Source organism: Pelobates fuscus, chromosome 3, assembly GCF_036172605.1.
Source record: "Pelobates fuscus isolate aPelFus1 chromosome 3, aPelFus1.pri, whole genome shotgun sequence".
In the NCBI taxonomy this organism is placed as follows: Eukaryota; Metazoa; Chordata; class Amphibia; order Anura; family Pelobatidae; genus Pelobates; species Pelobates fuscus.
The window spans coordinates 270,205,171-270,232,481 of NC_086319.1; the positions used below are offsets into that span (position 1 = coordinate 270,205,171).

At 39.8% G+C, this 27,311-nt stretch overlaps 1 protein-coding gene across 2 annotated transcripts; it reads left to right on the forward strand.

The window, feature by feature from the left end:
* Positions 1-21,608: 21,608 nt before the first annotated feature.
* Positions 21,609-25,922, forward strand: LOC134601108 (caspase-7-like). Of its 2 annotated transcripts, none has more exons than XM_063445539.1 (5): positions 21,609-21,650; positions 22,993-23,263; positions 23,607-23,779; positions 24,518-24,647; positions 25,446-25,922. In XM_063445539.1, the coding sequence occupies exons 2-5, from the start codon at positions 23,056-23,058 to the stop codon at positions 25,679-25,681; spliced, it is 747 nt and encodes a 248-aa protein (XP_063301609.1). In that variant the 5' UTR covers positions 21,609-21,650; positions 22,993-23,055; the 3' UTR covers positions 25,682-25,922. The 2 variants fall into 2 exon arrangements, with proteins under 2 accessions (XP_063301609.1, XP_063301610.1); XM_063445540.1 differs by having other exon boundaries at positions 21,628-21,650; positions 23,047-23,263.
* The last annotated feature ends 1,389 nt before the right edge of the window (positions 25,923-27,311 follow it).

Sequence of the window (27,311 nt, forward strand, 5' to 3'; positions counted from 1 at the left end):
CCCACCAGCCTGAGCCACCACTGGACCACCTAAAAGGTAGGAAACAGGAGGGTGACTAAAATATTTTGTATATGTGTGTGTGTCATGTCTTAACTACCGGTATTACATTGTCTCTTCCGGGTTGACGGAGCTTAGCCACACCCCCTTCTCTGACGCGGTCTCCCCGTGCTACATAATGAGACCACGCCAGATTCAAGACGCTGGATTATTGAAAGGCGTTACCGCGAAATCAACCCGGCTAGCAAGATTCCTCTAAACCTTCTTTGTGCACCGAACCCGGACTGGAAAACTATCGACCCTCCTTCTCCTCTCCTCGACCACGGCTAGTAACTGGACCTTCCTCATCCTGCTTAACATCTTCCCTCCCCGGAGGAGAACTTAGGGAAACCTGATCCTTCTCCATTAGAAGCTAAGTCATATCTACTCCGTAATAGGAGACTACCTGCTCTCAAGCCTGCTAATCGTTCCTGCTGCAGCCGGCTCTCAAGTCTGCTAATCATTCCTGCTGCAGCCTGCTCTCAAGCCTTATTACCTCGAACTCCAAAACTAATCATTCCTGCTGCAACTTTCATTTCTTATTTTGCTCCGTTTCCATGAACTTGCAAACTCCTATGTTCTATACTGCATGCATACCAGAAGCTGCTTACTTCGTTTAACAAACAGCTAAGTACTTAAAGATACAGTACCTGTGTTATATGTAATTAAAGATACAGTACCTGTGATATCCTCTAGTATCCTAGTCATCAATCCAAAACCTAAGAGATCTGCAGTTGTTTTCCATTTAAATACATGTAAGCATTACAGAATAATCCAGCCTTTGTAATGGATCCAGCAGATTTCGATTCTAAATTTACTATGTTGAATCAAAGAGTCGATACACTTGCCCAAGGCATGCAAGACCTACAGGTTACAAATGAACGGATTCTTACTTATGTAAGAGACTTACAAACACATACTCCTCATACTGTTATGCACTCGGCTAGCGACCCTGCTGTCTGTTATCCCGAAAAGTTTTCTGTTGATCGATCCAAATACATAGAGTTTCTTAATTCCTGCAAATTATTGATTGCTTTAAAACCTAGATCTTATCCCACTGAGAGATCTGAGGTTTGTTCAGTTATCTCCTTTCTAAGAGGTGAACCTATGGCCTGGGCCCATTCCTTTTTGGAAAACGATGACCCCATCTTAGACTCATTGGATGAATTTTTTTAAGCCATGTCTCTTCTTTATGAAGATCCCAACAAACAATCTACAGCTGATTTAACCATTAGAACCTTATATCAAAAACATAGACCCGTCGAAGATTACATTGCTGAATTTAAAAGATGGGCAATAGAAACTCAATGGAATGACATAACCCTACGCAACCAGTTCCGAATTGGGTTATCCGAAGCAGTAAAAGATGAACTTTCTAGAACTGAACTCCCTACCACATTGAATGCTCTGATTCAACTGTCAATCAGCATTGACAGAAGACTTAGAGAAAGAAAGGCCGAAAAAGCTCTCTCGAGTCCATTATGGAAAAAAACATTCGGTTCTTCAAAAACGCCTGAAAAACCATCATTACAAACAGAACCTATGGAAATAGGGGTAGTAAGAAGTCCTCTCACTCTAGAAGAGAAAAACAGAAGACGACTACTAAACCTCTGCATGTATTGTGCCTCACAAGATCATGTGATCCCAGAATGCCCCTTATTGAAACGTCCAAAAGGCGGTAAGCATGCTTATACCACTTCTATACTAAGTGCACTTCCCTCCAAATCAACCACTCAATTCTACTCTATTTCTCTCATATCACAGTGGGACAAAGAAAGAATTACGACTGAAGCCATTATTGATTCTGGTGCAAACGGGGTGTTCATCGATTCATCCCTCGTAACAAAAAATAAAATTCCTTGTGTTTGCAAAAGCACTTCTGTTTCTGTCAGAGTGATTGATGGCTCCCTCATATCCTCGGGCCCTATACTAAATGAAACCATTCCTTTAAGAGTGACCACTAACAATACTCATACCGAATATCTTATATTTGATGTTATCTCATCACCTCTTTATCCGGTTATACTGGGGATCAACTGGTTAAGGAACCACAACCCACAAATTACTTGGTCTCCCTTCTCTCTCACCTTTAGTTCTGCGTATTGTAAAGAAACATGCCTACAATATATTCCAATCTTTCAGGTTATTGAAGAACCAATTATACCTTCCTGTTATTCTGAGTTCTCAGACGTATTCAGTAAAAAGGAAGCTGAGACACTCCCACCTCATCGTCCCTATGATTGTCCAATAGACCTCATACCTGGTGCCCCCATCCCTTTTGGGCACATCTATCCTCTCTCTGAATCAGAACTAAAAATCCTCAAGGAATACTTGGATGAAAACCTCCGTAAAGGGTTCATTAGACCCTCCAGCTCACCTGCTGCTTCCAGTATGTTTTTTGTGAGAAATAAAGACCAGACTATACGTCCCATCATAGATTACAGAGCTTTAAACAAAATAACAGTCAAAAATCGTTACCCTCTTCCCCTGATAAATGAATTGATTGAACGGTTAAAAACAGCTACCATCTACACCAAGCTTGACCTCCGTGGGGCAAATAACCTTATTAGAATCAAGGCTAACGATGAATGGAAAACTGCTTTCCGGACCAGATATGGCCTTTACGAGTATCTTGTGATGCCTTTCGGCCTCTGCAACGCCCCCGCAACCTTTCAACACTTTATAAATGACATCTTCAGGGATCTTTTAGATGTTTGTGTTATCATTTATTTAGATGACATTCTTATATACTCAAACAATCCTGAGGAACACAAAAAACACGTGAGATGGGTGTTATCCAGACTCAGAACTCACAAATTATACGCTAAACCAGAAAAATGTCTTTTCAACGTTAATGAAATTACCTGTTTAGGATACGTTATTACACCTCATTCGATAAGCATGGATAGTTCCAAAATCAACTGTATCCTCAACTGGCCCACTCCTTCTAACGTAAAAGAATGACAAAGTTTTCTGGGGTTTGCCAACTTCTATAGAAAATTTATTAAAAATTACTCCGACGTAGCTCATTCACTTAATCTACTTAACAGCAAAAAGCATCCTTTCACTTGGAATTAAAAGGCTCAAGAAGCCTTCAATGAATTAAAAAGAAGATTTACAACTGCTCCTATTCTTCAACTTCCAAACCCCACATTTCTCTATGTCCTGGAAACCGATGCTTCAGAGACAGCCATCGGAGCTGTCCCCTCTCAACACAAAACACCTCAAGATCCTCTTCATCCAGTTGCCTTCTTCTCACGATCCATGTCTCCTGCTGAGAAAAACTACCCTATTGGAGAAAAAGAATTACTGAGTATAAAAGCAGCCTTAGAAACCTGGCGACATCTTCTTGAAGGAACACTTACTCCTATAATGGTATATACTGACCAAAAACCTTGAATATCTTCACTCCAACAAAACTCTCTCTGCTAGGCAAGTAAGATGGAATCTTTTCTTCTCTCGGTTTAATTTTCAAATTGTTTTTAGACCCGGATCCAGAAACAAAAAGGCGGATGCCCTTTCCAGAATTCACCAAGATCTTGAATTGAAAGATCCTCCTGTAACTGGAACTCCTCCTCATACAGTCATTGGAATCCTAACGTCCCTTATAGATGACATAAAAGGTCTAAGCGAAGATGCTCTTGAACTTCCCAAGTCAACCAAGCTATCAAAGAAAAATGGTCTCTATTATTTCAATAACAGGATTTACATTCCTCCCATATTCAGAAATAAAGTACTCGAATTAATTCATGATTCTCCTTTGGCCGGTCATCCAGGAATAAAAAAGACCCTAGAATTATCCAAGAGATACTATTGGTGGCCTCGCCAGGACAACACCATCGAATCCTATGTTAAAACTTGTTCAACCTGCCAAAGATCCAAGTCTGAACATCATCAACCATTTGGTCAATTATTGAATCTACCGATTCCAGAAAGGCCTTGGCAATCCATTTCTATGGACTTCTTGGTAGAACTCCCTCCTTCTCAACATCATACCACCATTTTAGTAGTAGTGGACCGCTTCACGAAAATGTCCCATTTTATCCCCTTGAAGAAATTACCCTCATCATCTGAACTTTCAAAAATATTCCTCGATAATATAGTGAAACTTCATGGACTTCCTGATGAAATCATATCAGATCGAGGAACCCAGTTCACCTCCAAATTCTGGAACGCATTGTGTTCTTCTCTTCATATTCAACGCAAACTATCTTCAGCTTATCATCCCCAAACCAATGGGCAAACTGAAAGAGTTAACCAATGTTTAGAGCAATATTTACGATGTTATTGTTCCCACCTACAAGATGATTGGATCACATGGCTGCCTATGGCCGAATTTGCATACAACAACTCAGTTCATACCAGTAGTAAAATGACTCCCTTCTTCTCAAATTATGGGTTTCATCCCTCTTCGTTTCCCACTCATACCATTCCTTCATCTAACCCCACCGTTTCAAATCAAATGTCTTACATGTCTTCCCTGTTTCTTAAATTGCATGAAAATCTTAAACTCGCATCGTCTAATCAAAAGAAGTTTTTTGATACTAAAAGGCAACCTCCTCCAGCTTATAAAGTTGGTGATCTTGTCTGGCTCTCCTCAAGAAACATGTCCACCAGCCGTCCTTCAAAGAAACTGAGTTCCCTCTTTCTTGGTCCTTTTCGAATATTGTCACTCATCAACCGTAACGTTGTGAAATTGAAGCTTCCACCTACTTTGAAACTTCACCCTGTCTTCCATGTTTCCTTGCTCAAACCTCATCTTCCTGACCCTTTCCATAGAGATGCACTCACTACTCCTGATCCTATTTTGGTACAAGGTGAAGAGGAATACGAGATCCAAAAGATTCTGGATTTGCGGATCCATCGTGGCTCCCTGCAGTACCTCATTAGGTGGAAAGGTTACGGAATCGATGAGGACACTTGGGAAAACGCCTCTATGATCCATGCAAACAGGTTAATTACCGCATTCCACAAACGCTATCCGTCTAAACCATGTTGATAGCACCCTGTGGGTGCTCCTTACAGGGAGGGTACTGTCATGTCTTAACTACCGGTATTACATTGTCTCTTCCAGGTTGACGGAGTTTAGCCACACCCCCTTCTCTGACACGGTCTCCCCATGCTACATAATGAGACCGCGCCAGATTCACGACGCTGGATTATTGAAAAGCGTTACCGCGAAATCAACCCGGCTAGCAAGATTCCTCTAAACCTTCTTTGTGCACCGAACCCGGACTGGAAAACTATCGACCCTCCTTCTCCTCTCCTCGACCACGGCTAGTAACTGGACCTTCCTCATCCTGCTTAACATCTTCCCTCCCTGGAGGAGAACTTAGGGAAACCTGATCCTTCTCCATTAAAAGCTAAGTCATATCTACTCCGTAATAGGAGACTACCTGCTCTCAAGCCTGCTAATCGTTCCTGCTGCAGCCGGCTCTCAAGTCTGCTAATCATTCCTGCTGCAACTTTCATTTCTTATTTTGCTCTGTTTCCATGAACTTGCAAACTCCTATGTTCTATACTGCATGCATACCAGAAGCTGCTTACTTCGTTTAACAAACAGCTAAGTACTTAAAGATACAGTACCTGTGTTATACGTAATTAAAGATACAGTACCTGTGATATCCTCTAGTATCCTAGTCATCAATCCAAAACCTAAGAGATCTGCAGTTGTTTTCCATTTAAATACATGTAAGCATTACAGTGTGTGTGTGTGTGTGTCTGTATGTATGTGCCTGTCTGTGTGTGTGTGTGTCTGTATGTATGTATGTATGTGTGTCTTGTGTGTGTGTGTGTGTCTGTCTGTGTGTATGTGTCTGTATGTATGTGTCTATGTGTGTGTGTCTCTATGTATGTATGTATGTGTGTATGTATGCCTATAACACCCAGTACTCACAAGCAACCAGGCCCTGCAGAATCTTCTAAGCAGAGGTATCATCTCTGGAAGATCTATTTAATAATTCCTGTTCTACTTATTGTTTCCTTTTATTTCTTAATTTAAAATTGTGTTCTATACCACCTCCCACCTTTTTATTTTATGTTCATTCTTTATGACTTTTTGCTAATTGTTTGTTTAGCTAGTGTTACTTCTTTCTCTGATAATCTTGTAAAATGTATTTTTTTGTCAATCTTTCTTTTATTGAGGCAAGCATTAAAAGGGGTACAGAATAAAGAAGAGGGGACGTACGGTATGTATACAGGATGGGAACATGCTAACACCTGGTCACATCTCCTTTGAGTGATAGCCTCTTTTTATATTAATTGAGCGTTCCAGTTAATACCAAGTATATCGCAATAAAAGTGAAAGTAGCTAGTCAAAAGCTGTGTATGATATCTTTAAACGTGAGTAACTATCCTAGCTAGGCATGACCATTATCACAGAAAACAAGTGATTGGCACAAGCATATTCAGATCGCTTAACACTGTAAATGGTAGATTATGTAGTCATGCTGATTAGGCCACCTAGCTCCCATCCCACCATGAATGCCTCCGGTTATGCCAATGGAGGACAGAAGTTCGTGCAGCCGAGCTGGGCATGTCATATAAGATGTTGGAACGTAGCTATATAGGTTAGTATGCAGGATTAGAAATAGAAGAGGGCATAACAATTAAGTCAATTAACTAGGAGCATACACTTAAACCGTATGTTCAAAGTATGCGGGTGTTTAACCACTAATGCCTTCTGAGTTGGTTTTAGGACACATGTGTAAGCACCGGGTCATCCTATTCCCGTAGTTGGTAACTGTGTTGTTAGTGCCTGGTCACTTTTGCAGCTGGTTGCTGCACCTTCCATGTTGGGCCGTGTGGCTGTGTGCCTCTTGGTGTCTGCTTGTTCAGCTGGGTAGCACGGGCGAGTTGAGGCCTCGTTCCAGGGCCGGGCCTTGTAGCCGGTCGGCAACTTGTTCCCACAGACTCGGGAGCTGAGTGAGGCTGTGTCTTCCCTTCTTCGGGCGTTACGGAGGGCCGCGCTGTGATATCGCCGCCTGCGGCGTGCGTTCCTTGTACCTTGTGGGCGTTGCGTTGGAGGTAGTCTCCGGTTGACCGCCGCCCCAGGTGGGCCACAAGTCCACGTGGTAGATGCCTGGGTGCGTGGAGTGCGCAGGACAGCTCGCACCTCTGTTCCCCTCACCTTCAGCTTATAAGTAGGTGGCGGCGGCAGTTGTGCCAGATGCCTATGTAGTGCCCTCCAGAAGCGCCAAAATATCTTGTTTAGCCGACATAGTGCTGTGTGAAATTTATGTTCACTTTTTATGACTTTCAACTATCTGATCCTTCACATATTTTTATCCCAAATGTTATCTCTCTGGTTTTTCATCACTAATTACCTCAATATCTCCATGTCTCCCCACCCATAATGGTGTGTTTGTTTCTTTTTTGTTTTTGTTTTTCTAACCCCAGACTTTATATTTAACCCCTTCAGGACGGAGTCAATAGTGCACGTTCTGATCAAAACAAAATGTAAACAAAAACTGGAATTTGCGCTATGTGTCTGTTCACCCGTAGTTCCCCTCTTTCAAATTATATGCACCCACACTTATTATATATCATTTTGTTCAGGAGAAACAGGGCTTTAATCTATCATTAACTATTCATATGTGGAACATAATTTATTATGAATAAAATAAAAAAAAAAGGTGAGAAAATAAGATTTTTTTTTTAATTTGTATTTCCGTCTGCCATTTTAGCTGTGAATGTCATAATACTGTTAGGTTTTACTGCAAAAAAATGCACATATTTGTAATCAGCGATGTCTCACGAGTACAACAGTACCCCCCATTAACAGGTTTTATGGTGTTTTGGAAAGTTACAGGGTCAAATATAGAACGTTCCATTTTCAAATTGAAATTTGCCAGATTAGTAATGTTACCTTTGAGACAGTGTGGTAGCCCAGGAAAGAGAATTACCCCCATAATGGCATACCATTTGAAAAATTAGACAAGCCAAGGTATTGAAAGTGGGGTATGTTTAGTCTTTTTTAGTAGCCACTTAGTCACAAACACTGGCCAAAATTAGCGTTCATATTTGTTTTTGTGTGAAAAAAGCAAAAAACTAATATTTGGCCAGTGTTTGTGACTAAGTGGCTACTAAGAAAGACTGGACATACCCCGCTTGCAATACCTCGGGTTGTCTACTTTTGCAAATGGTATGCCATCATGGGGGTAATTCTCATTCCTGGGCTACCATACGCTCTCAAAGGCAACATAACCAATCTGGCAAATTTCAATGTGAAAAAAATGAAATGCAAGCCTTATATGTGACTCTCTAACTTTCCAAAACACCATAAAACCTGTACATGGGGGGTACTGTTATTCTCGGGAGACTTCACTAAACACAAATATTAGTGTTTTAAAACCGTAAAACATATTACAACAATAATATAGACCATAAAAGTGCCGTTCGCTTGTAAAAAATGCAAAAAACTTCACTTTTACTTAAAATATCATTGTTGTAATACAATTTACCAGTTTGAAACACTAATATTTGAGTTCAGTGAAGTCTCCCGAGTAAAACAGTACCCCCTATGTACAGGTTTTATGGTGTCTTGGAGAGTTACAGGGTCAAATATAGTGCTTGCGAATTAAATTCTCTGCACTTTCTCCCTGTGTTGTCAGGCATGTCAATCAAATTTTAATTAATCAAATCACATAATTACGTTAAAAGATTATTTAAATATACACGTAGAATTTTAATATATATGCATTTATAGGTATTTAAATTATACGTGTATACTAATGTAATCTTTTCTGTAATTATATGTATTTATCTATATATATATATTTGCGGTTATTTGTATTTTATACAACGATAGATATATATAGAATGTCATTCTAAGTGTATTTTGTTACCGATATATATATATTAATAACAAAATACAGTTAGAATGAAATTACATAAGTATATATAATTTATATTAAATTTTGTTTCAATATTTTATTTATTTATTTTATTATTTTATTTATTTATTATTTTAATTATACGTATTTATATATAATATATATATGTACATCTATTATATATATAATATATATACATATTATATATATGTAACGTCATTCTAAGTGTATTTTAATATTAATTTATATACTTATATTAATATTAAAATACACGTTGCATGACGTTACATATATATAATATGTATATATATTATATATATATAATATATATACATATTATATATATATTAAAATATATTTAATTTATTTTTAAACATGTTTATTTTATTTTTTTTACACCTCCTACCAGCAGGGGGACTGTCTGATATTTCAAACAGTCCCCCTGCTGGCATATCCATAGCCAGCTATAGGGGGCCATGTGATCGCTCTTTGAGAGCGATCACATGGCCCCCGGGGGCCTCATTTGCCGGAGGGGGGCTGCCTGGGCTCTCAGGCAGCCCCCCAGAAGAGGATCGCGGCGGAGGTGAGTAGTTGCTGGCTCCTGGGGGCTTAAACCGTTACGGCGTTCCATGCCGCCGCAACGGCTTTAAAGCCCATTTAAAGCGCGACGGCATGGAACGCCGTAACGGCGTTAAGGGGTTAAGACTGGGCCCCTAATAACAGCATTGATTAACTACACCCAGTACTCACAAGCAATCATGCCCTGTAGAATCTTCTAAGCAGAGGTATCATCTCTGAAAGGCTGCCCACCCTCCCCATGGTCATTATCATACTTATAGATAGTGCAGATCAGCGGGTTTTCAAAACACACCAATCAAGTCACTAAACCTCTCCTTACCTGAAATCCTTCTGTTAACAAACTGCACCCTTAACCATGGTTTAATCACTCATATGTATATGTGTGTGTGTGTATATATATATATATATATATATATATATACCTATGATTATATGCATGCATATGTATAATCTTCATATCTATATAAAACACATTTTCTCTAAATAATGTTCTCCCTTCTATTTTTCACTTTCACACTAACTTCACTCATTAATAAAATATCCCTATCCTTCTGCTCACCTGTCCCTGGCAACACCATCTTCATTACTAGCCATGTGCAATTCGTTTTGTTCTGAATGTCAATTCAGACGAATTTCAGGCAATTCAGACATTCGGATACTTCCGAATGTCCGAATAGCTGAATTGCCAAATTGCTGAAGTTCTGAATTGCCGAAGTTCCGAAATTGCCGAATTTCCGAAGTGACCGAAGTTCCGAGGTGTCGAAGTGCAGAAGTTCCGAAGCACAGTATTGTTCCGAAGCACAGTATAAAGCCTTGCCCCACGCTGTGTAATTTGACTCATAACAACACTCTGATTGGTTAATTGAAAGTAACCAATCAGAGAGTTATGAGTCAAATTACACAGTGTGGGAAACTTCCCCACGCTGTGTAAAATGACACAGAGCACTCTGATTGACTGGATTTCTAGCTATCCAATCAGAGTGCTGTGACAGGTTAATGTAGAGACTTACCTGGCAGTCTCTTCATTTACCTGTCAGAGCACTCTGATTGGATGGCTTAAACCAACCAACCAGAGTGCTCTGACCCTAATTGCATGGCGGGGCAAGGCTTTATAAGCCTTCCCCCGCCTTGCAGAGCTCAGTCTGCGCGGAGCCCTCCATGGGTGACGATGGATTATTATTGTTGCGCTCTGTTTTTTGTTTTGTTTTTTAAAAGTGCGACGGTTATTATGGATTTTTATTTGCCCTTTTTTGGGGCTGAAAAAAAGAAGATTTTAGAAAAAAGAAGACATCAAATGGTAAAATGTATTATTTTTTTTACAGGTACCAAGTTATTGGTCCCCCCTCATTATTTTTAGGGTTAAGGGGGTAGGTAGGGGGTTAATTATTCTTTTTGGGATGGGGTGACTAGGGATTTGGGTACCCCTAGTCACCTGCGGGGGGGTTACATTTTTATTTAGGGCCCCCAACCACCGCTCAGGCTTATGGCCTCCCAGAGTAACCTCTACCTCACATACCTGTCTCTTGCTCTCTTCTAAAGGGCAGCACTTTACTCTCTCCTCCAGCTCTGCTTCACTCCCACCTTATTTGATTGCTATTTCCTGTCCTAATGTGTTTTATACCCCACCTCCTATAGACTGTAAGCCCGTTTGAGCAGGGTCCTCTTCAACCTATCGTTCCTGTAAGTTTTCTTGTAATTGTCCTATTTATAGCTGAATCCCACCTCTCATAATATTGTAAAGCGCTATGGAAGCTGTTGGCGCTATATAAATGGAAATAATAATAATAATGAAGTACCTAACAGGCACACACACAGCTTTGAAGAAAAAGTATGATTTTACCTCAGCAGGAGATATGACTTTTTTTTTTATAAAGAATATGGCTTTTACCTCTGGCGGGACTGAAACTGGAAAATACGTTGATGAGAATGCTGGAGCCTGAAGGCATGTCTTTTGGGGAATTTTTGTATATGTGCTGCACTTGTTCAGTGAATACTTCCTGTTAAACTTTATAGAGCAAAGTTCAGCCCATGTGGATGTGTGAAATGATTTGCTTCAATGACAACTCTTATAGGAAGATTGCTTAAAAGATGATGTAACCTACGATAGTTTATAATGCATTAGTGTAAACTTATCTCAATAGAGGAAATGTGTTTTCATCACCTAAGGCAGTGTTTATTATGACTATAGTATGGTAACTTGTTAAACATGACTTAATAATTTGCAATCACAACTGTAATTTAACAAACTAATGATAACAAGGTTTCATAACCTGCAAAAATATGTGAATTTATTGGATCTTTAAAGAAAGTCTGTCTCAGGCTTCCCAATAGTATTAAAACCAGTGGCATTAACTGAAGTGGTTATGGTGCCAGGAGTGCCGTGGCGCTTTCCTGTGTGAGTAGTCAATTTGTTTGGTAATGGTTTGACTTCTTTCCTTGGGTACGCCGAGCGCTGCTCTTTGCCTTCTCCTTGGCTGAGAGCATCAGCTGATTGCGTGAATGAAGAGATTTTACAGCTGTGAGAAGGTAGAGAACAGTGCCGGCAGAGCGTACATAATTTGAATCGTTTCGGAATACACAACACAGATAAAAAGTCAAACTGTTAAATTTTTTTTGACTATTTACACTGGGGGACTGCCAGGGCACTGTTGGCACCATCACCACTAAATCGCTCTGTAGTAGTTATGTAGCTTGCAATGTTCCCTTAAAGCTCAAGACACTCTTAGTAGACAGTGACAATGCTTACTTATAGTATATAATAATAATAATAATATAACTCAAGCTTCCTGGTTCAAAGTAATAAAAGCAGAAAGAACTGATATTTGTATGTCTGAGTATAATGCAATAAAACCAGTCTACCACTGTAGATTAAGTTAACACGTGAGTTTTCCCATAAAACACAGCTTTTTTGTTTTGTTTTGTTTTTCTTAGATTTTGTTGTTGCATGTAAGGGTTTTGTTATTTTAATAAACTTTATTCTTTTTCAAGAATTACTCTGATGGGCTTTCCCTAGATGTATTAATATTTTCTGGCATAATATGTCTGACAAATACTGTAATGACTACTGATCAGCTTAAGTGCAGGTTTTGATTTTTTTTGAGTAGCCCTACAATCTTTTATTGTGTATTTTTTCAAGAAAATTAACATATCGGTAAAAATAACTGTAAATTACTATATACTTAAAGAGGGTTAAAACTTATAGAGAATTGATTCACAATGTGTACAAACTTACACACTGTGACTTATTTATTTTTAAATTGAATATTTGTATTAATTTTATCACAAAGTATATAAAACTCAATTTACATAGGAAATTATTTACAATAATATTACTTTGACACATATTACAAGAATACAAAGATAACAAACACCAAAGACCACAAACAGCCTATCAATTCACAGTGTATGAGTATTCTATAATGACCTAGTATGGGTTATAACCTATACCCTTTATCAGTCTCCACAAGTTGTCCTCTTCCAAATTCTTACCCCGATTTCCCCTTTTGTCCTATATTAATCGCAGTCACCAACCCCTCACCTGAGTCACCATTTAACCCCAAATTGTGGGGGGGGGGGGGGGCATATGAAATATGCCCCTTTTCTATACTAAAGACGGGAAAACTCTATAGATATAAAAAAAAGTGAGGAGATATAAAAACCATGTGAGAAATAACTAAGGAAAAAAGGGCACACAGTGACTTATGAACACTGGCGCAGTATCTTAGCGCCTAAACGTGCGCCGGGCGTTTGCATGCTTATTTATGTTAGTTTGCAGTTAGTTATTATGTGACTGATTTAAGTCTAGTCTAATTTTTTTTTTGTGGAGGAGTACAAGGGTATGGGATCTTTATCGTCTAACACGAATCAGGAGTGAGTCAAAGGAATGATTTATATATGGAGGTTTTTTCGCACCAATATGCTTCACTCTTAATATCTAAGAGATTATGCAGGGTCAGAATTTATATTGAGGTTATTCTAGCTTTATTCCGGCTAATGTGGTACGTAGGGATCATATATCCCGAGGTATTAGGAGGTCATCTTTTCCGTTAGGAGCTCCTTGTAGATACCTAGTTCTAAGAGATTTAGTGTAATCTTTGTTAGTCTATTGTAACATTTATTTTACCTTTATCGGGAAAGATATACTTATATACTTTTACCTTAGTACCCTTTATCTCTTATTATTTTTCTATACTTTCCTACTTTACATTGCAAGTGCCCTTGGTTACAATAGGAAATTATTGGAAAATAAGGAATAGGAAATGAATGTTACTTAGAATTTAGCTACATTAGGGAAATAATATTGTAATAATTATAGGAGCACTATAGGGTCAGAAACACAAACATGTATTCCTGAACCTTTAGGGTTAAAACCACCATTTAGCCACCCTGAGCACCTCATACCTCCCTAAAAATAGTAAAATCTTACTTGTATTCAAGCCTGAAGCTGCTGGCTTTGTCACTGTTTCCTTTAGACCTGCCCACTGCCTGCTGACATCAGAAGACATGGTAGCCTGATCCAATCACAATGTTTCCCCATATGATTGGCTGAGACTGACAAGCACAATTCAAACACAGCCCTGGCCAATCAGCATCTCCTCATAGAGATGAATTGAATCAATAAATCTCTATAAGTTCAGTGTCTGCATGCAGAGGGAGGAGAGACTGAATGTTTGGATGCATTTTAGGCAGCCATGACCCAGGAAGGATCTCTAACAGCCATCTGAGGAGTGGCCAGTGAAGTTATCACTAGGCTGTAATGTAAACACTGCATTTTCTCTGAAAAGACAGTGTTTACAGCAAAAAGCCTGAAGATAATGATTCTACTCACCAGAACAAATTCAATAAGCTGTAGTTGTTGTGGTGACTATAGTGTCCCTTTATAGTGTTGTTCAGAATGTAGCATTCTTAGGGGCTACATAGTTTTTATTTCCTGTAAAAACAACTTACCGGTATCCCTACAGGGCCTTCTACTCTGACTCGTCCTATTCTAGAATCTTTACCACCCCCACTCTTGTGTGGTTCACTCATCTCCTTCTCTTTAAATAGATATTTAGTTGATAGACCACTTTGCACAGGCCCTAATACTTAATAAAGGACTTATCCAGCAATTGTAGAGGCTTAGTGTAAATAATACTATTTCATCTCATACATATAGTGCAATTCTTTTGTATTGTTATCTTCCATTTGTATGCTTAGATCCTTTGTCCAGCCATAATTAGTCTAATTGTTTAAGGGAATTTCTAATTATTCTAATTGTTTAAGGGAATTTCTAATTATTCTAATTGTTTAAGGGAATTTCCTAACTTTGGTTCCTTTCTCTATGTAGTTGGGGCCTGTAGTTTCCTTTCTCTTTGGTTATATTATTCAGGGTTAGGCCCTAAATTGGAAATGTATCCCTTCAGAGACCTTACCTTTCTTTTCCTCTTGTATGTTTAATGGAATAGTGTTCTCTTCATTAATCTATTTATATATTTTTTTATTACTGTTTACCGTATATCAATTGGGAATTTGCTGAATGTACTTTAACAAAGTGGTATGTTTTTCTTGTGCTTATGTAATCCTACTTATCCTTTCAAACAGCAACATTTAGGTGAAATTTCCAATTATTTCTTTATTTGTAAATACAGTGTATTTATTTGTACACATTGTAAATCACCTATAAATGTTAATCCCCATTACGTATTATTATTATTTATATAGCGCCAACAAATTCCACAGCGCTGTACAATGGGTGGACTAACAAACAAGTAATTGTAACCAGGCAAGTTGGACGCTCAGAGAACAGAGGGGTTGAGGGCCCTGCTCAATGAGCTTACATGTTGTAGTAATTACATTTCTACTTACCCATAGGCTCATTATCTGCATATGCATTAGCCATTTTAATTGTATTCTTTTTCTACCCTTGCACTACGCTCCAGGTATTTCTTCCCTTTTGGCACTAGTTTTTTTTTTTTTTTAGTAAATTGCCTAGGTTTTAACTAGAGTGCTGTATGGTCACTCATTCTGTCTGAGCAATATTTAGTTTATACACCCCTTTCCCACACCTTTGTTTGGAAGGTATTGTTCTTTCTTTCAATTTCATATTATATTGTTCAGGAAGCTGTGGGTTGGGAGGTAAATGAGTAATGCTTCCTGGCAGTATGTAGATTCTCAAACTGCAATTGAAATCAGTGAATGTAGAAGGGATTCCATGGGATTAGAGATGTCGCGAACATAAAATTTTCCGTTCGCAAACAGCGAACGCGAACTTCCGCAAATGTTCGCGAACAGGCGAACCGGGCGAACCGCCATAAACTTCAATAGGCAGGCGAATTTTAAAACCCACAGGGACTCTTTCTGGCCACAATAGTGATGGAAAAGTTGTTTCAAGGGGACTAAGACCTGGACTGTGGCATGCTGGAGGGGGATCCATGGCAAAACTCCTATGGAAAATTACATAGTTGATGCAGAGTCTGGTTTTAATCCATAAAGGGCATAAATCACCTAACATTCCTAAATTGTTTGGAATAACGTGCTTTAAAACATCAGGTATGATGTTGTATCGATCAGGTAGTGTAAGGGTTACGCCCGCTTCACAGTGACAGACCAAACTCCCCGTTTAACGCACCGCAAACAACCGCAAACAGTCCATTTGCACAACCGCAAACTCCCCATTTGCACAAGGTTGGATACCAAGCTAGCCATGTCCCGTTCCTTGTCCTCACTGATGTCATTGAAGGTCTCTTCCTCCACCCAGCCACGTACAACACCAAGGGTCCCCGAAAGGTGACAACAAGCCCCCTGGGATGAAGGGGATGACCCAGCAATGTTGCTCCTACCTGACCGACCCGACATGCTTAATAGCAGTCAGCAACTCGACAGAGTCTTACTTACCTCCGCGTGGCAAGTGTGGCCTGGTGCTCACCGGGCAGGAGAGGCAGACGATCTCCCGATCCTGGGATGCCCAGGAGCAGCTACTTCCCGGTCCACCCCTGAGAGGCTGTCTGGAGCTAATAGACGCACAGAGCACAGCCGCCCAGGCTGACATACTCATCTGCGACTCTCCCAATATGGCGGCAGCCGCGTGTCCTCCTGGTACCAGCAAAGCATGGCAGGATATTGAGTCTAAGCTGGACAGACTCTTTAATCAGAGTGGAATTAGCTCCTGGGTTTACCTATATCATTGCATCCACAATGATATAATTGTCTTTCTACAATTTGGGACAGATTTTTGGTGAAATTTCTGCCTACACCCAGTTCTGAGCACTCCATTCCAAGTCAGACTCCCTCATCCCTGAGTGTTGCTTTAGGCATACCAGACCAACATACTCTTTAATCAATTTTGGAAGCAAATAACAAGCAGGAAGCCCCAACAAGCTCCACCACAGCCCCAACAAGCTCCACCACAGCTAAGCGAAGCAGTCCCCATTAAAATCCACCAACGCAAAAGGCGTCGAAGACGGGACCGGAGGCACAAACAGAAATGCAAAGCCTTCTCCATGTCAAGCACTCGCCACCACAATCCCGCAACGGACGTGAAGCACCACCGGGACAGATCCGACCACCCGACAAAACAAGCTTCCACCACCTCAAGCCGCGAACCCGGCACTCAGCCAGAGACTTGCCTTTGTTGTTCCAGGTATCAGGGACTCCCAGGGTCTGCACCTGGCGCCCAGAAGGGATCGGTTGAGCACAAGCAGTAAACAGCAGCCTGCCAAGCATGTCCCACTATAGCCGATCCTCCACACCATGCCTTTGATCACATGAACTGCTCTCTGCACATTAACTAATCGTAGAGTAGCAAGCGTTTAAACATGTCATTATTTCACCTCCTAAAGAGTTTATTGTCGTAGTTCCTTACATGCCTTTACCTTAACCGTTCATGTATTATGTTATTCACTAGTCTCATCTCATGGGGCGACTCACACTTGATTTCTAACTGTCAGGGACCAGGAACCAGACAGAGACAGAACTAGATGCAAACACACCTTTATTAATAAATAACAAATAAATAACCAAAAGCAAAGTTCAGGAATCAAGCAGGGGTCAGTCACCAGAGCGGGTAGTCAGACAAGCCAGGATCAGGAACACGGAGAGCAGCGGAGTCAGGAAGAAGGCCGTAGTCAGGAACCAGGAACAAGGAGACTTCTGGGGAACAGGAAACCACGGAAGGGCAAGGAGGTTCTGAGATTTTCTGCTTAAATAGGCTGAACTGATTAGCAGCAGGGTTGATTACTACTCTCAGGTGAGTAACCGTGGCAACATACTGAAGGAGCTGATCGTTAATTACAGCTGAAAACTCGCTGAAAAAAGGAAGGGTTGCTGTTTAAAACAGCAAAGAAACCCTGACAATAACTAGTGGTGGAGCTGCTGATATAAATACACAGTTGATAATGTGCAAGCTACACCCTAAACATGACTGCCATCTTTCACAACAATGTGCTGCTATATACTCATACCCTCAGTGCAACTAGCCATGATATACGCACGTTCAGCCTAGCATGCTCAAATATAACACACTTCTGTCTAAAAAAAATAAAAAATAATGCAGCTTCAGAATTAATCTAAATTGTATGCTGTCTAGGAGGTGGGAAGGTCTGGGAGGGAGGGTCTGCTGCTGATTGGCTGGAATGTGTCTGCTGACTGTGAGGTACAGGGTCAAAGTTTACTCAATGATGACGAATAGGGGGCGGACCGAACATCGCATATGTTCGCCGTCCGTGGCGAACAAGCTATGTTCGCCAGGAACTATTCGCCAGCGAACTGTTCGGGACATCTCTACATGGGATCACTATGATGAATCAATCTATGTTCATTGGCTGCAAATGTATAATTTTGAGGCAGCTTATTTGTGAACCTCCTGACCACATAAAATGAAACTTCTAGCTGTTCAGGAAGGCCGGCCTAAATCAGCAACTCCATGCTGTTGATTCCTGTGGTATAATAAATGGTTTAAGAATGAAACCCAAGTTTAGATTATTGTCATGTGACTTGCGTCTGTGCACAAGAGTATGATTCATGACAGTCTATCCCTGCCCAGATAATAGTGATAACATTGGATTAATTATTTTTTTATAGCTTTGCACATGACATGAAATGTAACTTAGTGTCAGATGATTAATGAATGTAATAAAATTCTGAGGATACATCACTTCTCTAATAAGCATATATAATGCCCGGCACTGTGATCTGTTCTGTCCTGAATACGTTAGATGGCGTTTAATAGACCACTGCATTCTATTCTATCATATATAATTAACTGGACTAATTTTGTACTATACTACAGTGTCAGGTACTGTAGTATGGTACTGTATTCGAGAGCCCACTGGAGGGCAGTTGAATGAATCAGTGCCCAGACTTTATTCACTTGGAGTTGAAAATGACCAAACTATAAAATACGAAATTATGTTTTTGTTCTTATGCTCCTGACCTCTGCAAGTAGACTTTACAGTATATATATGTTTCACTCGACCAGCTTTGTCACTCGACCAGCAGGTGAAAAAGAATCAGAGAGGATAGTACCAGTCTTTCCTGGGCATGAACCCTGTGGATTAGGCAACTACAAAATGGTGGAACACTAGTTTTTAAAACTAGTAAATGTTGTGTAGAGCATAAGATAAAGTATCAAATAGTGTACATGTGTATCTAATCAGGCTTTATTGAGTTTTGCCTTGGATACACTAACTGAAATGGACACAATAAGAAATAGCAGATTTGGGGGAAGGAATCTCACAGAACGGTGGTAATGGTGGAAACTGGTTCTAATATTGCAGGAAGTAATCATATGGCCATAGGTAACAAGGTACGAGTGCTGTATGTCCTTGTTACAAGGTAAATAGAAAACTATTATGACCAAAGGCAGGGCCAGAGCAAGGATTTTTGACTACATAGGCGAAGATGCATTTTGATGCCTCCCCTCCCCCCACAAAAAAAATGGATCTTCACTTCTGTGTCTCGTAGCCCCCATTTTGAATTTCTCACCCCCATTAGTGTTTCATATCCACTCTCTTGAATATCTTACCCATTTGGCCCATTTGTGCCTTACACCCCCCTTTAGTGTGTCTCCTACAACCCCTCTTATGTATTTCTTACTTCCCCGCCAGCCCCTTTCTGTCTCTTTCTTTCACCCAGCCACTCTCTCTCTTTTTCTCCCATAGATACAGGCAAAGATACATATATGCACAAATACACAAACATACAGGCACACAGCCATACAAGCACACAGACATAGTTATTCAGGCACACAGTCACAAAGATTATACAGACACACAGTCATAAAAGGCACACAATCAAACAAACACAGTCATTCAATTTACACATACAGGTGCACTGTTATACAAACACAGACATACATTCATAGAGACACAGGCACACAGAGAATCTGTATCTATGTCTATATGGGAGAAAAAGAGAGACAGATAGGCATACAACAATATAGATTTTAAATTAATTTACATGGTAAGCTTTGGCTGTTCCAGGACTGCAAGGCATCCATCCCCTGTCCTATTGTGTTTTACACTCCACCTCCTATAGAATGTAAGCTCGTTTGAGCAGGGTCCTCTTCAACCTATCGTTCCTATAAATTTTCTTGTAATATATATTTTCTTGTTATATAAAAAATATATAGTATTGCAACAAAAAAACTCTTGCTAACTTTTTTTCAAGAACTCTCCAATTTAGTAGATATACCTCCAATGAACCATGTATGCACCTATTTATGCATTATATCATTGGAAGTACATCTAAAAACAGCTTGCAAAAGCTGCAGACCTATTGTCTGCAGCCTTTTAAAGCCCTCCCCTTCTTCCTTAGCCCACCCTTTCAGTTCGTGCCTTGAAATACTCCAATAATTGAGAAGCAAATATGCTGGAGCTGTAAGTGCACCCGCTTGTGGCTTTCCAATGCTTCTCAATGAGTTGTAATACAGCTCACTGACAAGGGCTGAAGGCAGGCACCTAGTAGCAAGGTGGGTTTGCCACTTCCATGGAAGAAAATCTCCCCCTGCATACTGACTGAAAGGCCAGGAAGGTGTTTCTACCCCCAAATATAAAGGTGCAGATTTATATTAAAATCTGCCTTTTTATTAACATTCACCAATGTGACAGGCTCCAGACACATAAAGCACTTCTGCATGCTGGTGTGCTCTATGTGTGTGGTGTCTCCTTTTAAATTAACTGCACTGGGTGCTTACATGGTACTGATACAATATGTACAGCAACCAGATAACATTTTACTTTTTCAAACCATAAGGGCAGTATGTCCAACAATAATCTTATAAAGTAACATACATCTGGTGCTGATTCCACCCAAAAAAAAACAAGACTGAGGAAAAAAGAAAATAACAACAAAGGGGTGTAGAGGATACAAGATTGTTAAAAAATCTCACATGTGACAGTACTGGTTTAAAGGGACTCTCCAGTGCCAGGAAAACAAACCGTTTTCCTGGCACTGCAGGTCCCCTCTCCCTCCCACCACCCATCCCCGGTTGCTGAAGGGGTGAAAACCCCTTTAGTCACTTACCTGAGACACCCACCAATGTCCCTCGGCAGTGGTTTCTGCTCGCCGCCGCTCCTCCTCTTCCTTACGTCAGCCGGTGGGCAAGACTGATCCCAATGCCGCGCACGCACATTAAAGCTCTCCATAGGAAAGCATTAAAAATGCTTTCATTGCTTTCCTATGGGGAATTGAGCGACGCTGGAGGTCCTCACACAGAAAACCTGTGCTATAGACACGGAAGTGCCCTCTAGTGGCTGTCTAGTAGACAATCACTAGAGGAGGAGTTAACACTGCAAGGTAAATATTGCAGTTTATAAAAACTGCAATAATTACACTTGCAGGGTTAAGGGTAGTGGGACTTGGCACCCAGACCACTCCGATGGGCAAAAGTGGTCTGGGTGCTTACAGTGTCCCTTTAAGTATTTTTGTATTGAAGGTACACTCAGTATTTGCATATAGCAGCTCAGCAGATGGCATACATTGTTTGCAGACTGTATTTGCTACACAGTAGTCTGTGCAAAATAATAAATAAAATGTCTCCTTTACAGCAGTTTTTACAAGTAGGCTAATAAAGCCAAAGTGATGCAATCTAGCTGTTCAGGATGTGTTTGAAGTGACACAGGAGGAGTGAGCAATTAAACACACAGGGCACACCCACTGAGGAAGACATTTATGTTGCATGTGGCCAGACACAGTGACTCTTGGAATAGAAGGCTTGGGAGCAAGGTAAGCCTATTAATGATGTGTCCCCCAACATAGCCTAAACCTTCACCAACACTTAACCTACTTTATTGGGATAGTAACCAGCTTGATATTGCATTCTGCATATGATGGTTCTTACTTGTCATTTTGTATTTTTTTTCTTTCCTCATGCATGGCTTTTCTCAAACAGGGTTATTTACTAACATGAGACTTCAAAGTGACTTTTAAATTGAAAGTCAAAATAGCCAAGTAGGAAACTGCCTCTAAAAAAACTGTGCTTTCATTTCAGCTACTCTGGACTTCCATTTCAATTTAATTTGGAGTTTGCAATTTATTGAATAACCCTGTATTCTAGAGGTTTAATGAGGGCGGTGTGGGGAGAGTTAAAGTTCACTAGTGTTTGAGAACTATCTGTCCGTATGTTATTACCATGGTTCTTAATCAATTCCTATTTAAGATATGTAACTGAAACAATTTGATTCTAAAAATCCTGTCCCCTCTGTACCAGTTCATTCTGCGATAGTTGCGCCATGGGTGTGGCTTATGCATGCATATATGCTTATTTTATTTAATTTTCTATTTTTCATTCTTTTAAAAAATACCTGTAGGCAGTGTTATTCACTGCAGTGTGAATTGTTGGGAATTGAACTTTTCACTTTCCTTCCCCCTCCCCCTTTGATTTCACTGAAAGTCATTCATATCCAATAAAGCCCCAGCATAGTTTATCAGATTATGGGTTATCCATGCACAATGTCTTGAAGTGGTCATGATTCAAGGACCCTGAACTTCATTATATATATATATATATATATATATATATATATATATATATATATATATATATATATATATATATATTAAAAAAAAAAAACTGGAAACTTAGCTACAGAGAGCCCTTAGAACCTGAATAAAAATAATCCATTAGATACTCATTTAAAAAAAATAAATAAATAAATAAATAAATAAATATACATATACTTTAATTGTATGAAGCATTGACCATGCAGAAAAAAGAAAAGTCTTGTTGTTGGACAACAGTGTGAATTCTAGCAGCATGACATTCATTGCAGATTATTTTGGCATAATGGATCTTCCCTGAAAGAAGGCAATGGGGTCAGTCAGGATCTCCCGTTTTATAAAGATGTTACTAGTGGAAAGGAATACTATTCAGAATCTGTTGGCGCTATATAAATGGCAATAATAATAGGTTTAATAGAAGAGAAGCCTAACTGAGGATGTTCAGGACAACTTCTTCTAAATCCTGATGATCCTAAAGATTAGATTAATAGAGTCAATCTGACACTCTTCATTTGTCATTGTGCTACTATTTGGAGTTTTGAGCATTATTTTGTATCTTTTTGCATAGGACTCTTGAGTGACACTTTTGATCATCATAGCAATTGACTTCTCCTTTGCTTAGTGATTCATTATGTCAAAGGCTAAAAGAGGCCGGGCGTTGATCATCGCCATGACCGAATTCCACAATCACTCTGAGTGCAGCAGGGACATGTTGGAACCACGCAAGGGGGTAAAACGTGACACAGACCGGCTCTTCAGGGCCCTTTCCCTGCTTGGCTACAATGTTTCCCTTCACCTGGATGTGAGTGCCAGAGAAATCAGAGAAATCTACCAGAACGGTAAGAAATTTAGGCAATGTTGACTTTAGGCATCTTCATTCTTGTTGAAACAGGTGCACACAAATAACACTATAGAAAACTGGTTTGGAGAAAGACAGTGGGTAATGTTGTCTGATCTAAAAAAAAAAGTGTGTTTTTGTTTTTTTTGTATGTATTTTGTGTGTGGCTGTTGGTACTAGGCCTTGTGGGTTCAGAATTACTGTCTGTAATTACAGTATTTAATGTATGGACATGAAAACCTATATGAGAGAGAACAAAGTTCCATGTCTGTTTCCTTGTTGGCTTGTCGTGTTTTTGATTCTACTGCAGATCATTTGTTGATGAGTGTTTCTCTCTTTTTTAGAATCTAGGTTTGTGCAAGGAGAATGTTTTATCAGCATTTTGTCAAGTCATGGCCAGGAAGGGCTGATTTATGACTTCTATGGTGAGCCTGTTTATCTGAGGGATTTGTATGATTCCCTTTCTCCAAAAAACTGCCCTGCATTGGCTGGAATACCCAAGCTATTCTTCATACAGGTACGAGTCTTTTTCCCCAGTGCTCCAACTCTCTTTGATTATGGTAACTCCTCATCAGCCTTACACATGCACTGATTTCATCTTCATAGTTCATAATGAAACTGTAAGTCTCTACTTTTCACACATTTTCCCATAAATGTCTCTTGAATTCAGTTTAAAATCCTGATGTCTATCTACAAAGCTCTCTGCAACTGAGTCCTCACTAGGTCATCTGTTGGTAATTGAATAAAGGGCATATTTATGAATCGTTTCTTTACATATCATCACTAAATTGAAATTCTTATCTAACCTTCTGTTCTGCCAGTGCCGCTTGGATGTCATTGTAGCACCCCAGCCCCCGACACTCACATGCAGTAATTGTTTATGGCATCCCCATTGTTATGTATTGCCTTGCTCTCCACTTTTAAAATCCCATTTCTTTAGAGAAACATACCGGTTATCTGTATAATCCCTCCTTCTAAAGCAGTTCAATTCTGCCTCGTATTTATTTGCACTTTCTATTTTACCATAAGTTGTATCATTTTATATATTCTGTATTCGGTTAGTTCACCTAGCACTCACTCATCCCGCTGGGTACACTGTTTGTTGACCTCTTTATAATTCTATGTCACCCCCTTTTTGCAGGGGAATATTTTAACATGAGCGAGAGAGAGAGAGAGATATAGATGTATGTGTTGTAAGGCATTACTGGGATGCGACACAAAAGCTATAACCCCTTCCATTCTTGTTTGTCTACAGGCTTGCCGAGGAAAGGAGATAGATGAAGGAGTGGTACTGGAGACAGACTCTGCCGATTGTGAGGCCGACACTTTTTGTCACAGCTGGAATCTCCCAAGTGACACGGTTGTAATGTTTGCAACCAGTGAGGGTATGTGAACAAAGTTTCTGAACATCTGCACGTCCCATAACATTTCTGTAGCTATTACCTTGGAGTCTGAGATATTACTATTGTAGGTTTTGCCGGCCTCGCTTGAAGCTCCCCCAAGGGTCATGCTTGGCTTTCTGAGCTTCGTGCCAATGAGCTAAGCCCTGTACTGACCTGCTATTAAGTGCAGAGAGCTTATAGCTGCCCAAAAGAAGTAAACTGTCTTACCCCTAGGTAAGATGTTAAATAATTTGCAAATGGAGTGCGCCAGGGCATTCCTGACACCATAACCACTACAGTGGACTGCTGTGGTGCTTGGAGTGTTCTTTTAATGACAAACTCTAGCAATTCGTTTCAGTTATACTTGTAGCAAGCATGGTGTTCAGCTAGACATTACATAACTCCCAAGTGAACACCGCACTTGGCACACTTTGAACTGCTAAATATTCTGGAATCAGGAAGAATAGTAGCTGAGTTCACTTGGGAAAACAAACCCCTAAAATGGTGCGTATGTAAAAAAAAAAAAAAAAATTATCCACCACCTTGGCTAAATCCATTATTGAAGGGGATTCACTAATACTGGTTACAAAGATGTACAAATTTTTATTTTATTTTTAACTTCTTAAATGTTACTGTTTGCTATTCATCTGATTTGTCACCCACTCACGATAGTTTAACTGAATTGAGGTTTGGTGAATAGGGTTCTTGATAATGCTGTGTGTTTCCTTGTTATTGTAATACCTGATATACACTACATGACTTGGCAGTAGCTATGTAATAATTTTACATTCCTCTTCATAGGGTACGTGGCTTTTCAGAATCCTGCTGGCTCATTCTTCCTACAAACGTTATGTGACATTATCGAGGGGGAGGAACGCGAGCTTGCACTAAATCAAATCTTCACACTCATTTCCTACCATACAGCCTACAATTTCCAAAGCCGTGGCACATATGCAGGCTACAAAGAGATGCCATGCTTCATAACCAACCTTACCAAGGAGCTGAGGCCATTCAGACAGTTAGAAAATACTTTCTGAACACCTTCCACACACAATGCTGCGATTTTCATTTAACTCTTAGAAACCCAAGCATCATGTTCCTAATGTTGTGGTTTCAATAATTCTAGTTCCCCTTCAGTACAGCTTTCACTAAACAAGTATAAGCAGGGCTAACTTCATATAAAACTGTTTGTATAACTACACCTCAGTCCAAAATCCTTTCAGGCAGAAGAGGGCACGTTAAAATCAATTTATTTGTATGGTGTTTTTTTGTTTTTGTTTTTTTGAGGGGGTGGGGGGAGGAGGAAGGGTGGTTTCCTTCGTATCCAGAGCATGCAATGTATGTGACAGATGGACATTACTGGGGGCATGACATACATGTCCCTTCATATGCCCTACATGATGGGGGTATTCCCTGATAGCTGGGCATAAATTTGAGGCACAGACTTTCTTTCACATTGACCCCAATGACAACCTGCATGTTCTATGGTTCCAGTACAGACTTGTCTCACCCTGTGGTCACTTGCAAGCACCCCGAAACCACTATACATACTCATCCTAGCCTGTCACCCTGACTAACCCCCTGTAGTCTTCTTGGAAATATTCCTACATGCCAACCTTTGTGCTAGCAAAGACCTTGCACAGTTTTTGCCTGCTGCCTTACTCCTGCAGTACCTTGTTGGCAGCATCATAAGTTATCTTTTTCTATTTTAATCCACTGAAAAATGTCGTGATGCTGTAGCCAATCACTCCCGGAGACTACTGGTCCAGGGAAATTTACTCCGGTTGTCTACCCTTCAGGACTTCACACCTATTGTGCTTTACATTCATGCTTTTTTAATGTGTCTCACATTGTTTACAAAAGATGTAATTTTATATTTATATTTATTCTAAGTTATTCTGATATCTGTAAATATTTTGTATAGATTCATAAATTTTATTTTTGGAAATAGTGTTCTCTATTTTGTAAATAAAACCAAATATTGTGTGTATATATAGTCTGTTACTTCTTCTGTACCACTACCATAAGCATGTATTGTACATGTATTTCCTGCTTGTGTGATAAGGATTCCTATATCTACCTCCTGTCCATTAAAAACAACTTACGATCATACTATTCAAATGACAATGAATCCACTGAGAGTTGAGTAAAGGAGATTTCATTTACAGACTAAAGGGTTCTTTTTATATTTAGAATCACAGAACTATATAAATAATTATATATACTATAATTGCCAATATGCAGGATATATAGCTTGTCCATACAATAAAAATATGCCTCACTCATGGTCAAGAAGGAATGCTCCCTTCTGAAGCACAACTGAAAGTTACTTTAATTTATGTTTTGCTTGCTTTCTTAATGAATCCTTAAAGGGACACTCCACTACCCTAATAAGGGGCCTTTTTTTTTTTTTTATTGGGTTATATCTAAAAGCAACTGGCAAGAGCTGCCGATCTCTTGCAAGCATTTCCCTTCCTCCTCCATCCCAGACGTTCTGTGGCTGTCCAATCACAAATTTCCAAATGCAGTTCAAGACAGCTACTCTGAGCAATTGCTGTCTCTTGAGTTTATTTCCACTGAGCTAACAAAACCAGGAACCTCCTCACTTCCCCTCCCCACCCCTGCGGACGCCTCTAATCATATCCCCTCTGAGACGCCGCTTTCCCA

What these genes read in the sequence shown, in the direction of transcription:
- LOC134601108 (XM_063445539.1), top strand. Translation starts at nt 23,056, where the DNA reads ATGTCAAAGGCTAAAAGAGGCCGGGCGTTGATCATCGCCATGACCGAA. An exon ending in CAGAGAAATCTACCAGAACG is followed by an intron (nt 23,264 to 23,606) that starts GTAAGAAATTTA and finishes TCTCTTTTTTAG; the next exon opens with AATCTAGGTTTGTGCAAGGA. An exon ending in CCAAGCTATTCTTCATACAG is followed by an intron (nt 23,780 to 24,517) that starts GTACGAGTCTTT and finishes GTTTGTCTACAG; the next exon opens with GCTTGCCGAGGAAAGGAGAT.